The following is a 14,793-nucleotide window of genomic DNA, read 5'->3' as shown; positions in this document are numbered from 1 at the left end:
TCAAAAATACACTGCCATGCAGGACCTGGTACCAACACAATGTACTTTGTACCTGAGTTTAAGAGACTTTGGGGCAGGGTGTTATAATGCATAAAATATTGAACATATCTTCCAGAAACCTTGGTTCAAACCCTGCCTCTGAAGTTTGCTATGTGACATGAACTCAGTTTCTTCATCTGTAAAGTGGGGATACTAATATTTAAAAGTACTCTCAGAGGGTTGTTCTGCGGCTCAAATGAGATAATGCATATAACGTGCTTTGCAAACTTTGAATTGCTATAGAAATGCAATGAAGGCACATGGATTACATGCCTTCCCTATGAGATGTTTGTATCTCTGATTATTTTACTATTACTGATTATTAATATTTAATTAATGGCTTAATTAATATAAATGATGATGACAATGACAATGATGATAAAGGATGCTTACCTATAATGTGGTGGGGGAAGTTCCTGGATGACATTTTGGATTCGGGCCAATTGGTCTTCTTCTTCTGGGCAGTGTGACACTGCTTGCTATGGGGAAAAATGTGAATACAGTTCAGTGAAAGACAGATACCCTGGATGTGTGCACACAGAGACGCCGTCAACTCCTCCCACTTGAAAGTGGCATGAGATCAGCCTTCTTAAGGGTATGTTTTCTTCTTATTTATAGCTTTTTGTTTTTATATCACTTCATTTCTTTTTCACACATTAAAAATTTTTATTTTGAATACTCATACTCCTTCAGCCTCCCTTCCTATAAGCATATCAAAGCACATTGGCATTTTTTTACTTTTGCTTTTAAATAACTACCTGTCACTTTGAGTCTAGAACATCCAGCCTCATAATTTGATTCTGGGGGCATATTCCATTCTTGGTCCCCTATTCTCACTCTCTCTCTCTCTTTCTCTCTCTCTCTCTCTCTCTCTCTCTCTCTCTCTCTCTCTCTCTCTCTCAGTACTACGACAAGAACAACAGCAGCTGCTGCTACTACTACACTACACCACCACCACCACCACCACAACCACTACCACCACCACCACTACTACAACTACTACTACTACAACTATCAGTACTACGATTACTACTACCACCTGTAATTTATATAATGCTTTAAAGTTTGCAAAGTGCTTTAAAATTATTATTTCATTTGATCCTCACAACAATTCTGAGAGGTAGATGCTCTTATTATCCCTATTTTACAGATGAGGAAACTGAGGCATGTTGTTCAAAGCCACTCAGCTAATAAGTCTGAGGCAGGATTTGAACTCAGGTCTTCCTAACTCCAACTCTACTACTCTATGCACTGTGTCAATTCGCTGCTTTATAATTATCATGATTTATTTTTTGTTAATCTAAACTTGATCAACACTATTAAACATGATCACTGTCATGTATAATAAGTGGATTCTATAAGCATGTTCAAGGCAATGGTTCAATGCAATATGCTTTCTTAATTATAAAGAAGACTCTACTAGACTAATGCTCTTGAATCCTCTTTTGCTGGTTTCTTGCCCATGTTTAAGTCAACCTTATATCAAAGACATTGTCACCTGAGTATTTATACTTGCCATGTTAACTATATGTCTTTGAATACGGTATAAATAGTATTAATATTTGTATTATGATATTTAGTATATTTACTATGTACTAAATATAGTATATTTAGAAATAAGTATTAAGATAAGCTTTTGTCTATAGGATATCACTATAAGGCCTATGTTTCAAAGAGGTGAAAGAAAGGAAAAAGATACACAAGTATGAAAATATTTGTAGTAGCTTTTTTTGTAATGACTACGAATTGGAAACAAAAGTGCTGCCCATCAATTGGGAAGCAGTTTAACAAATTATAATATATGAAGGTAATGGAATGTTATTGTCACAAGAAAATATGAAACGTATGGTTTCAGAGAAACCTGGGAAGACTTGTATGACTTGATACAAACAAAAGCAAGCTGAACTAGGAGAACAACTTAATAACAACAATATTGTAAAGACAAATAACTTTGAAAGAACTGAAAACTTTGAGCACTACAATGACCAACAATCAAAAAAGAAGCACGTCATCCACCACCTAACAGAGAGGTGATGGATTTAGGGTACCAGATGTGGTATATAGTTTTAAAATCTATCCAATGTGGGAATTTGTTTTGATTTTTCTTTTTCTTTCCAGAGAAGGAGAAGGAAGGTGAAGGAAGTGGGAAGGAGGGGCAGCTAGGTGGCGCAGTGAATAGAGCACCAGCCCTGGATTCAGGAGGACCAGAGTTCAAATCCGGCCTCAGACACATAACACTTACTAGCTGCGTGACCCTGAGCAAGTCACTTAACCCCATTGCCTAGCAAAAACAAAAAACAAACAAACCAAAAAAAAGGAGGTGGGAAGGAGAGAATATTATATTTTTATTAATTGAAAAAAATATAACAAGAGCGAGATGAGAAAAAGTTGTGTCTGTTTTTAGTTTCAGTATTCTGTTGCATGCAGATAATAGAACATGGTGGTTAGAAAAGTATGGCAAGTGAAATGGGGAAGATACTGAATCTTCTAGCAGGAAAACACATAAAGAGACCAGATGAAGGGAACTGGAGAGTTTAGGGGGAGTCTTTTCTGAAATGTGTGCTGGGGAGGGTGTTTCAGGTCAATTTATTTTAATTGTGTGAGATGATGGAAACCAGGTTAATATATTTATTCTATTTCTTTATTTGTTCTTTGATGGATGGAGGGAAAATTAGATATCTCATTAACTAAAAGAATATATAATACTATGGATAGACCATGATAAACCTACCACAATAGCTAGCATTTATGCACTACTTTTAAACATTCACAAAGCCCTTTAGAGATATTAATTCACTTTATTCTCACAACAACTCTGGAATGTAAGTGCTATTATTATCCTGATTTCTTGCTATTCACTTGTTTTTTGGTTGTGTCCAACTCTTCGTGACCCCATTTAGGATTTTCTTGGCAAAGATACTGGAGTGGTTTGCCTTTTACTCCTACAGCCCATTTTACAGATGAGGAAACTGAGTAAGACACAGGTCAAATACCTTGGCTAGGGTGACACAGTTAAGCAAATGTCTGAGGCTAACTTTCAACTCAGATCTTCCTGACTTCAGGTCCAGCATTCTATCTACTATGCTGCTACTAGCTTCCTGATTAGCTGAGAATGATCCTAAGAATGGAAGAATGGACTAGTGCTCAAAGGGGATGAGAGTAAATTCTGATGGGGGTGGGGGAGGGTGCTCTAGATTGAAGAATCCACTCTTTTCTGGGGCCATGAGGAACATGGATGAAGTTGTGAAACTCGTAATCTTGTGAACCAGGATGGACAAGCTAGGTCTGAGAGAATAGTTCAAAAAGTTAAGACTGGGCAGCTAGGTGGTGCAGTGGATAGAGCAACAGCCCTGGATTCAGGAGGACCTGAGTTTAAATCTGGACCTCACACACAAAACACTCACAAGCTGTGTGACCTTGGGCAAGTCACTTAACCCCATTGCCTAGCTGCCCCCCCCAAAAAAGTTAAGACCATCAACTAGTCTGGGATTAATTTTACATATTAATTTTTAATCACCTTAATCTGCTATTTTGTTCTTTAATTTACATGTATACTTTTCTCTAGTTTAATAAACCCTAGAAAAGACTCTCTTTTGGCCTAGGGTGTGTGGATACAGGGTAGAAAGGATTCTAGAAAAAGACACTTGGACATGGTGGTGTACAGCTAACCAGATACAAATAGAATGAATCTCTGAATTAAAGAAACCAAGCAGATTCAAAATTCAGAGAGAGTTCAAATTAAGATTCAGATCATAGGGCAACAGATTTAGAGACTGAACAGGTCTTCGAAGTCATCTATTCCCAACCTCTCACTTTACAGATAAAGTACTGAGGCAGGGAGGAATTAAGTCACTTGCCCAAGGACACACAGGTAGAGTGTGACAGAATCATGATTTGAACCCAGGTCTTTTGACTCCAGATCCAACTCTACTGACACTGGCACACTGATCCTCAGGAGTATGAGATGAAAGAGCTCCAGTGTGTCCCAAGGAACTAACCAGGCTAAAGGAATTTCGAACTTGAAGATACCCCAGAAAGCATCTAGTCTAACCTCCTCATTTTAAAGGTGAGGAAGCTGAGGCCCAGAATATGGAACTTGTATGCTACCATTGTGAAGACACAGGACAGTTGGCTTCTATTTTTAACAACCTCAATTGTCCATAGTGAACCATTGTTCAATGAAAGAGGAGAAGGCTGACCGGAGAGTGAGGGTGAGGGTGCTGGACTGAATCTAACTAGTAACCTGGTTTGTAGAGTCATTCCTAAAGGAGGCTTTGGATGAGGGGTGAGCTCGACTGAATGCCATACAATCCTAGAGCTGGAAGCAATCTTAAAGGCCACTGAATCCAACCTCTTCATTTTACAGATAAGGAAACAGAGAGGTTGTGGTTTGTTCAAGATCACAGAGCAAATAGGTGACAGAGAACCCAGGTCTTCCTGGTTTCAAAGGTGACTCTTTATAATGAGCCAATGGAGCAAAGGTAAATTGGAGTACAAGGATGGGATTATCTCCTTTTCTCTTTTGTGAATAAAGACTGGAGGACCCTATACTAAGAGTAACATCACTGAGGCTAACTTGAAGAAAAAGAAGACAGTAGTTTCTGTTACCCACTTCCCTCCCCCAATCCATACCCCTATTTCACTTCGTGTTTGGTAATTTTTGGAGGAAAATGGGAATGTGTCTTTTCTGAAGCCTGGGGGAGACCCGGGTATCATACTGACTCTTGATTGTGAGGCTGAGAGGTGCTTGTTTTGATTTACACATAAGGGGTGATACCATAATGATAAAACAAGCTATCCACCTCCAGAGAAAGAACTAATGTTGTCTGAATACAGACTGAAGCATGCTATTTTTCACTTTTGTTCTACTCTTTTTTTTGGTTCGAGTCTTTTTTTTGGTTCGAGTCTTCTTCTTCTTCTTCTTCTTCTTCTTGGCAATTGGGGTTAAGTGACTTGCCTAGGGTCACACAGCTAGTTAAGTGTCTAGTGTTTGGTCTGAGGCTGGATTTGAACTTGGGTCCTCCTGACTTCAGGGCTGGTGCTCTATCCACTGTGCCACCTAGCTGCCCCCTCCAGTCTTCTTGTACAAAATAAATAATATGGCAATGTTTTACATGATTGCACATGTACAACCTATACTGAATTGCTTACTCCCTCAGGAGGGAGGAAGGAATAGACTTTGGAACTCAATACTTTTTTAAAAAGTGCTAAAAATTGCTTTAACATGTCCCTGGGGAAAAAACCAAAATAGTTTTTAAATAATTAAAAGCTAATGTACTTGTTTGTATGTCCTTGCTTGTCCCCTGTTTGGGGGGAAAGGGAGAATGGAGAAATGAAGTCAAGAATTACATAATATTTTGGATTGGGACAAGCAGATCCATCCATACTCTCAGAAAGCCTCCTGACTGGCTAAGAGTGAGCTTAAGATTGGGAAACTGTACCACTCAACCAATAAACTCATTGTCTTGGGGGTGAGCAAGCAATGTTCTAAAATAAAGCCATTCTCATTTATAGATGCAGTTGACACCATTCTTGGCTACTAGAGAATCCGACTAGGTGGATAACTTAGAAAAAGTTGAGGGCATGGGACAATATAGACTACACACATTTCTAACTGCATTGACCTGCATATATTTTTAAATGTGTATAAAAACACACATTTCCTTTCCTTTCCTTATTTAATAAACACAAGAAAATGTGCCCATGGTCTGTAGTGAGTGAAAGCAGTTGGTGGATGCTGGGAAGTGACCTGGGTGGAGAGACAGGTAATAATAGTTTATGTGTAGGAGATCCCTGAACTGAGGGAATCAAGCCAGGCAGAGGTGTCACAAGTTTCAGGAGCCTCGGGTTTCAGGTTGGGCTTCAAGGATATGAGAATCTGGGGCAGCTAGGTGTCACAGTGGATAGAGCACTGTTCCTAGAGTCAGGAGGACCTGAGTACAAATCTGGCCTCAGACCCTTAGTAGCTGTGTGACCATGGGCAAGTCACTTAACCCCACTGCCTAGCAAAAACAAAACAAAAATAAAGAAGAGAGAAAAGGATCAGAGAATCTTAGTAAATCTCAGTTAAAAAAAAAAAGCCCTGGGGCAGTCAAAGTCCCCTTCTGACATTGGAAAGGAAGAGCTGGTGCACCATGACACTGAGGTAAAGTTAGGGTCAGACACTAACATTCCTTTTGTCTCCATCCGTAAATTGTCCTCTCTACACAAGAGAATAATTGGTCTTTATTCAAATAAAACTAGATAATTCATATTAGATATAAATAAAATTGGATTATATGAAAAAAATCTTATTTTTATGTAGCACCTTAGAATTTCCAAAGCACTCTACCTTGGTTACCTTTTAACCTAGGTCTCATAACAATGTGAAATGGGCAGAGTGGGTATTATTATCTTCATTTTATAAAAGAGGAATCTAAGGCTCAGAGATGTTGTGACTTACCTATGATCACACAGTTAGAGAGTAGGAGAGCTGGGATTAAAGGCCAGGTCTTGTGGTACCAAGGCCAATGCTGCTTCCACTAGGCCTCCCAGTCCCTCTGTACTTCTGCACTGTTAAATTTGATCAAATGGAATTCTACCTTCATCCCATTCAAAGAGGATGCTTCCCAGCTGTGACCTTGGTTTGCCTGCAAACATAGCTTTGGAAGCACAGTGTGCCCACAGGAAGAAGGCTCTTTGCTTTGTAGCTGTGCTTAGTATTTGAAGAATGGGTTGTGACTTATTTGTGATTTTATGATTCACATTAACCTGAAGCCCCAGGTCCCTGATTGCTGCCTGCTAGGTTGGTTTATTATGGACTGTTGTCCTTTTTCAGAATTTAAGCCCAAGTTTTGAAGCTGGATTTTTAACAAATCTTATTTTTATTAACATGTTGTTTTACTAAACTTCTTTCTAACTTTATCTCTCTTTCCCCTATTCCCCAAAAAGCTAGTCCTTATAACAAAGATGTTTTTTAAAAAAGAGGAAAAGAAAGCACTTTAAGAAAACGAATGTATCAGACTTGTCTGACAATCTAAGCCATATTCCATAGCCATAGTCCCCCATCTATACAAAGGGAAGAAGAACAGAGACGCATTTCCCCAATTTTTTTCCCAGTGTCCAACTTGCTCACTATACCTGCCCTTTAAAAACAAAACTTCTTTCCACAACTTTCCTTTTAGTTAACTCTTGTTTATTTGCTATATTTCAGCTGACTACATGTTCTGCCAACAGCTTTTCTCCATACAAGCCTAGCCTTGTTCCCTCCTTCTTGATTCTCATTTGTTTCCCCCTCCCCAGGCCCTTTCTCTTCTCTTTCTTCAGTCCTAAAAGGAAATAAGCAAAGAGCAGTGGAGGAAGAAATTTAGCAAATATCCCCACTACCCCCACAGATAAGTATAAAGGGGATAGCTTGCATTTTTGAGGGTTGACAAAAATAATAATAATAATTAATCTCTAGCTATGAGATTGGATTTGTGAGTCATTTTTTCCCACTTCACAAAAAACAACCTACTCCCTGAGATTCAAAACTGGAAGGAGAAGAGAACTATCACCTCTTTTTCCAAACACCCATGCACACTACCCACCCACCTCCCTGTAACTGAAGAAGAAAAGCTTACCGTGAATTTCTCGTAGAGCTCATAAGTGAGGAGAGGGTTGGGCAGCTCTCTAAAGTACAGCTTACAAAGGGAGCCCACACAGTGAATGTCCTGAAGGTAAACTTCCCTTGTCAGATCTGGACATTGATCTGAGCCAAACTCCTGCCTGAAACAACACAGACAGAGACATAACAATACTGAAGAACACAAATTAGATCTATCGGGGCCAGACAGAATAAAAGTACCATCAACCTGAAATGGCTGATCTAACTGTACTTTCAACCTTGACCTCACCCCCATCCAAGATCCTCTATTGTAGGCAAAATTTTAAGGGAAAGTTGTGAGAAGACTCTTCATTCAGTTCTGTACTCCCCCAGAACATCTTCAGTCGTTGGAAGGACATAACAATCACTTAGTAATGAGTTTATCATAGTGGGTTCTGTCTCTAATTCCTCAGATGTAAATGGTGGGGATGAAAACAATTAGGCTAGTATAAGTATTAAAAACTTAGTTTTTGGGGCAGCTAGGTGGTGCAGTGGATAGAGCCCCGGCCTTGGAGTCAGGAGGACCTGAGTTCAAATCTGCCCTTTGACACTTGACACTTACTAGCTGTGTGACCCTGGGCAAGTCACTTAACCCCAACTGCCTCACAAAAATAAATAAATAAATGGATTTTAAAAAGAAGCCTTAGTTTTTAATACATGTTCCAGAAGGAGAGAGGAAGGCAAGGAGAGAGAGAGAGACAGAGAGAGAGAAGAGAAAAAAGGAGAGGAGTAGAGGGACAGAGAGGAGAGACATGGAGTAGAAAGAGAAAGAAAAAAGGAGGAGGATGAAGAGAGGAAAGAGGAAGAGAAGAGGCATGGGAAGGGAAGAGGGAAAAGGAGGAGGAGGGGGAGGGGAAACAAAAAGGGAAAGGAAGAGTAGGGAGTAGGGAGAAGGCAGGAGAAAATAGGGTGGATCTGGTCTGTTTCTTTTTTCCTTCTTTTCCTTATTTCCATATATAATTATCAGCGAACATGTTTTTTGTTTGTTTATTTATAACAGCACAAATCCAACCTGAGAACTAAAACTAAGCAGCTCTGATGATTAATAGAGATAGGACTGGACCTGTGATTTCATTAGTGTAGGGAGCAGGAGAGGAAATCCCCTCGTTCACTGCAAATTCAGCACCTTTTCTTCAGCTTCTACTCTTAGATAGTTACTTAGGACATCAAAAGGTTAAGTGATACTGACCAGGGGCTCCAAGTCAGCATGGCATGTGTCCAAGGTGGGACCTGAACCCAAGTCTTCCTAGCTTTGAAGCTGGCTGTTTATTCACATGACACACCGCACCTCAGCATTTTCTAAACCTTAGCATCTAGAGAGGAGTTCTACTAGGGATGAGTGAGCCCCTGATGTCTTCTCTGCTCTATTGTGACAAATTCATGGAATGCCTCTCATACAAGTTATAGTGTCTCAAAATGGCATGAGACTAGAAGCTAAATTCTAAATTATATGGTAAGATCTTTGAGTTTTAATACAGAAGAGCGAGGTTAGGCTTTTTTTTTCCCTTCTCCTTTTTAGTGAGGCAATCAGGGTTAAGTGACTTGCCCAGAGTCACATAGCTAGTAAGTGTTATGTGTCTGAGGCTGCCCCCCAGGTTAGGCTTTTGACAAAACAGATTAAACTGACAAGATAATATTCCTAAGATTGGCTAAAAAGAAATACACAGGGTATGCTGACCATCTTTGAGGTCTATTTCCATAACCTTGAACAAAATGCTATGAAATTTCTGATGCTGTTAAAATTTGGAAGGAACTAAAACCTTGAAAAGAGAAAAACACAATGACCAATTTAATTTATAGGCATTTAAAAAAAAATTAATGTAACAAGCAACTAGATTTTCTAGCCAACATTCTTGCCAGCTCAATTTCTTGCCAACATTCTTGTCAGTTCATTTTCTTGCCAATAATCTTAGTGCTCAGTACAGGGTCAATCCTTAACTGCTGAAGAACTGGTTGACTTGAGCATCCGGCAAAAATACATGATGGCTAATGAATTTTTGAAGAAAGTCAAACCAGTGATCTAACGCAAATTTCTCAAGCTCTTGAGCACAGACAGAATCTTTGGAAGTAATAATCCAGCATGCAACAGCAATGTCTTCTTCTACAGAAAAAAAAATTCTTTGACTATTTCATTCTAAAGAAAGAAATCATTTGGGAAATGAAAAAGCTGGAAAGCTTGTCTTTTTTTCCCTCTAGTTTATGGTTCAGTAAATAGATGATTATTATTTGAATAATTGATGTATATTTTCGTGTTAGCCTAGCTAAAAGAATCTCTAATTCTGTGTTGGCAATTCTTTTATTTATGATTAAAGTAGCCTAAAAATATACAAACATAAGTTTAACTAAAATGAGTTTATCTTTGAGTTTATCTTTATGGCTAAAGAACAGTTTCCAAAATAGACAAAACTGTTGTTATGGTTATACTCATCATTACAGGTATAAGAAAGTTAGGGGAAGACCCTTCAGTTCACTAATGGACTTTCTATAGCTGTTTGGATTTCAAGGACTTAGCACAATTCAGTAATAGGGTTACCTAGAGATTTATTAAGAATAAGTGTTAATGTTCTATAAAAACAAAACAAAACAAGAATTTACTGTCATTGGGAAAAATAACTCCAGCCTTTCCTACTTGTAAATTTTGCTGAAATCAAATGTACCCATCAGGGATCCAGAGAAGCAAAATAAATTCCCCTAGACATTTTATTGGAGATATTTGTATTGGACTTGATGCAGAAACTCTTGATTGAAAGCACCATAATCACCCCTGGAATTCCTGGCCCCAAGAGAACCTGAATGCACTCATCAGTTTGGGAGGGGTCAGTTATGGTCCTGCTGTGAGTTAGGGTATGCAAGGCTAGAATACCTCAGTTTTTGGATGTTTGATGTTACTCCTGAAAGTCGATAGATTCCATCCACAATGCCATGAGTCTCAATAAATTCTGCACAGCTCCTTAGTACATAGGGAACTACATAAAGGAAAAGAAAGAAACACATTAGATAGAAGCTTTATAGTCTTTTGCAAATGCCTTTAGAAAATCCTGGTCATCTTATAAAACAAGCAAGTGTTGAAAGTAATCATGGTAAACCATAAATGATTTATGTTATGGGTCTCATGACTTTTATATGGGTTTCAAAAGCGAAGTGCTATTAAAACACACACGCACAAGACCACATTTCACTGTTAGAAAAGGGATCATTTGTCAGACCCATGATTTGACAGTCCCCAAATGATAACAGTGTGTGTGTGTATGTGTGTGTGTGTGTGTGTGTGTGTGTGTGTGTGTGTGTGTGTGTCTCTCTCTCTCTCTCTCTCTCTCTTTCTCTGCAGGAGAGAAGATAATTAATTGGTTTGAAAGAAGAAAAGATATGTCAAATCTGAATCAGTTATTATCTTTACTGCCCATGCCAAAGTGACAAATGACCATTTGACTTCCCTCTCACTCCACTTAGGACAGGGCTAAGGGAAAGGCAGGCAGCTCTGTCTTTGCATAACAGCTCTACTCTCTGTACATTCTTGGACCTCTAATATGGCTCTGACTCAAGGGCAGAAGATGGGAGATTCCTCAGTGAATTTTATCACTAGCTTTACTGCTTAGGATGAGGGCAGCTGTAACCATGGTGATGGCTAAAGCTACTTCTGTATCTTATTTTTATAGTGCTTTCCAGGGGTGTGCTAGTCATGTTTAACAACCAGCTTTCTGGAGGGGAGGGGGAATATATGCACAAAATACGTTTAAGTTAACATTTTCTCCATCACTTTCTTAAGTCTAGACAATCAACAAAACAACAAACCAAGCCTTGATTTGTAGTAATGGCTTATTTCCAAGGTGTAAATTGGCTCCCAGCCTGTTCTAACTGGCTTCAGCACATCCCTGCCTTTACCACTGCAAAGCACTTTACTGATATTAGTTTATTGGACGCTTGCAACTCTACCCTAGAAGGTACAGTAAGGCACATGTTATTCTCCCCATTTCACAGATGAGGATACAAAGTTTACTTGGTTAGTTTAAATGACTCATCTAAGGTCAGAGAGCTAGTCAGCAGTAGATCTAGTATTTGAATCCAGGTGTTGTGACTCTGCCCTCTTTCTGCTACTGTAGGATCAAAAAGAGATAATATTTGTAAAAATGCTTAGCTCAGTGCCTGGCACACAGTAGGCACCATAGAAATGCGTATTCCTTTACATTCCCTTTCCCCCCTATACTTCATAACTTCTTATTTTCAGTTTTAGGTCCTTCAACTATCTATACTGGTCATATTCCATGACTCAAAGTACTCTTGCCTTATTAAAGAAGGAATGTGGTATAGTAGTATATACAATGGATTCGAAAACTAGATTCTAGTGAGGATATGATGGAGCTAGCTAATTGTTAAATTTTCAGTGAACATTGACATGTCAGAAATCAGCAAGCTACAAATCAGGACTTGACTTATGTTTTGTTTAATTGTTTAGACCAGGGGTGGGGGACCTGCAGCCTCAAGGCTACCTGTGGCCTCCTAGGTCCGGGGTGGGGGGGCTTTTGACTGAGTCCAAGTTTTACAGAACAAATCCTCTTATTAAGGAGATCTGTTATTAAAATGTAATTGGGAAACATTTTTTTTTGTTAGATGTTTCCCAATAACATTTTAATATGGTTCAGCCAGCACCATGGAGTGTTTGAAACCTCCAGTTTAGAATAATAATGCAGATTAAACTTAAAAGTGTGGCATGTATACATCCTTTAAAAATTTCTTTATTAAAAAGTGGTTGCTAAACATTAACTAGCACAATGCTAGTTTTAGTCTTCACAGCAGCACTATTTAGCTTTATTTTCTTAGGCAAATCACTTGATTTTTCCAGGACTCAATTTCCTTATCTATAAAATGAAAGAGAGGAAGTGGATACTAAGACCCTTCCAGTTTTAAGATTCTATGAAACTAACTGTACTGAATGATCAAATATACAAACAATCCTCAGGCCTTTCTAGAACACTTTCAGAGCCCAGTCATTCCCTCAAATATTAAAGCAGACACAAAGTACTAGATTTTTTTTGTTTGTTTTTAGGCAATTGGGGTTAAATGACTTGCCCAGGGTCACACAGCTAGTAAGTGTCAAGTGTTTGGTCTGAGGCTGGATTTGAACTCAGGTCCTCCTGACTTCAGGGCTGGTTCTCTATCCACTTCGCCACCTAGCTGCCCCTCATAAAAGCTAGGATTCTTTTTTTTTTTGGCTAGGCAATAGGGTTAAGTGACTTGCCCAGGGTCACACAGCTAGTGTCAAGTGTCTGAAGCCAGATTTGAACTCAGGTCCTCCTGACTCCAGGGTCAGTGCTGTATCCACTGCACCACCTAGCTGCCGCAATGTGTTTAAATTCTAAAGACACTTTTCCCCCTAGTTCATCTTTTTCCTACTTGTGTCTATAACAGTAAGCCAACATAGTCTACTGGGTTTTGTTTTTTTTTTTGGCTAGGCAATCAAGGGTTAAGTGACTTGCCCAGAGTCACACAGCTAGTAAGTGTCAAGTGTCTGAAGCCAGATTTGAACTCAGGTTCTCCTGACTCCAGGGCCAGTGCTCTATCCATTTCACCACCTACTCTACTTTTGAAGTAGGACCTGCTGTACCTGGATCAATTCAATGATTAAGGTATAGACTGGACCTCTTCCAACTCTGGGATTCTTTGGTTTTTGGCTCTACCACTGATTAGCCCTCAGGATGTTTTGATGAGTCAGCACAGTAATACGTGAATTATACTTTGAGAGCTATCCAAGTATTTTCAAGAATACAGGGAACTCACGAGGCACGACACTAAGAAGAAACAACTTAAGACTCAACCAGGCCATAGAACTATTAACTTACCCCCCACACCCCTAGAAGTGGTCATATAAAATTAGTAATACACATTATGAGCCACTCTAATGATGATGACATTGTAACCACATATGCCCTTCGAAAAAAGACCATCATCAGCCACCATTACTACCAACTAGTATTCAGTTCATTTTAGAAGAAGCAGGAAAATAACACTCCCTGGATACATATTGACCCTGAATTGACTTTGGCTTTAGTACACAAGCTACTGGAACTCTTGTACCCATTTTTGTTTAAATAGCAAGCAATAGTTAAACAGCCCGGGGGACAGTTCTTTCCTCTGTATTAGGAAGGGTACCAGCTCTCCAAATCTCTTTGCTCAGGCCACGCCAAGGGGGAAATGCGCGATACTTAGATTCCATACAAGTAGAACTACCAAGTGTTAGAATTTACCACCCATTCCAACAGAATTTAAGCTAACTCCTAAAAAGGAACACAGCAGTGGCTATTAGAGTTTTGACCCAAAGCTCCCCCCCAGTTCTTTAGCTTATAGTACCAAGGATCAAATCCATGTTAGGGCCATCGTAGAATTTACTGTAGAGGGAAAAAATTCTCCCTGCCTACAACTATAATGTTGTGGGGGGGGGGGTGGATGTACAAAAGGTTGACCTCAAACATGACAATCATCCTCAACTTGGGGACGACGGTGCATGCCAAACAAAGGGTATTCAGAGGGTGGATCCTAGGCTCTGTGTCATTCCATTCCCTTCTTCCTGTCTCAAAAAAACCACACAGTTCCTGATTATGTCGCGCTAAAATTGGGCAGAATTATTTTAAGTTTTGTGGCTCCCCATTCTGATTTTTTGGTGTTAGATTTTATTTTTGATTCAAGACATTTCACAAGTGACTTCTGATCAAAGCTCAGATCACTAGAAGTAAAACAGGATGCTCTTTGAATGGGGCATATGGTGGGATTTGGGGATGTCTGGTCCCAACTGGAAGTTTCCTCATGTCCCTTCTACCCACCACTCAACAGCAATGATGTCTGCTGATACTTTGGCACTTCCAAAGTATGAGAACACCCTCTGAATTCTCATTTTGCTGCCAGAGCTTTTTAAATTGAAAATAGTCAAGGGAATAGAAGGGATTGAGGAAGAACAAGCCAGAAGGATCAGAAGGATCCTGAAAGATCACTGAGGCCAACCTTCTCACATTTTATAGATAAGGAAAATGAAGAAGAGGGAAGTTAAGTGACTTGCCCAATGTCACATTCATAGTAAATGCCAAGAGGCAGGATTTGAACTCAAGTCCTCTGATTGAAGAGCTAGTATGCTTTCCACT

The 14,793-nt window shown here is 39.3% G+C and overlaps 1 protein-coding gene across 3 annotated transcripts in view; it reads right to left on the bottom strand.

Moving 5' to 3' along the window:
- The window catches only part of ARHGAP31 (Rho GTPase activating protein 31), a 173,562-nt gene that overhangs the window by 39,063 nt on the left and 119,706 nt on the right, over positions 1-14,793 (bottom strand). For all 3 annotated transcript variants that reach the window (XM_020985861.2, XM_078146716.1, XM_020985860.2), the window contains exons 2-4: positions 10,527-10,629; positions 7,641-7,785; positions 433-518 (exon numbers count right to left, since the gene is read on the bottom strand). In XM_020985861.2, the coding sequence (XP_020841520.1) occupies positions 433-518; positions 7,641-7,785; positions 10,527-10,629 (334 nt within the window). The remainder of the gene's footprint in view (positions 1-432; positions 519-7,640; positions 7,786-10,526; positions 10,630-14,793) is intronic.

Source organism: Phascolarctos cinereus, unplaced genomic scaffold (genome assembly GCF_003287225.1).
Source record: "Phascolarctos cinereus isolate Bilbo 61053 unplaced genomic scaffold, phaCin_HiC Scaffold_726;HRSCAF=1367, whole genome shotgun sequence".
NCBI classification, from domain to species: Eukaryota; Metazoa; Chordata; class Mammalia; order Diprotodontia; family Phascolarctidae; genus Phascolarctos; species Phascolarctos cinereus.
This window is presented reverse-complemented; position numbering and strand designations above follow the sequence as displayed.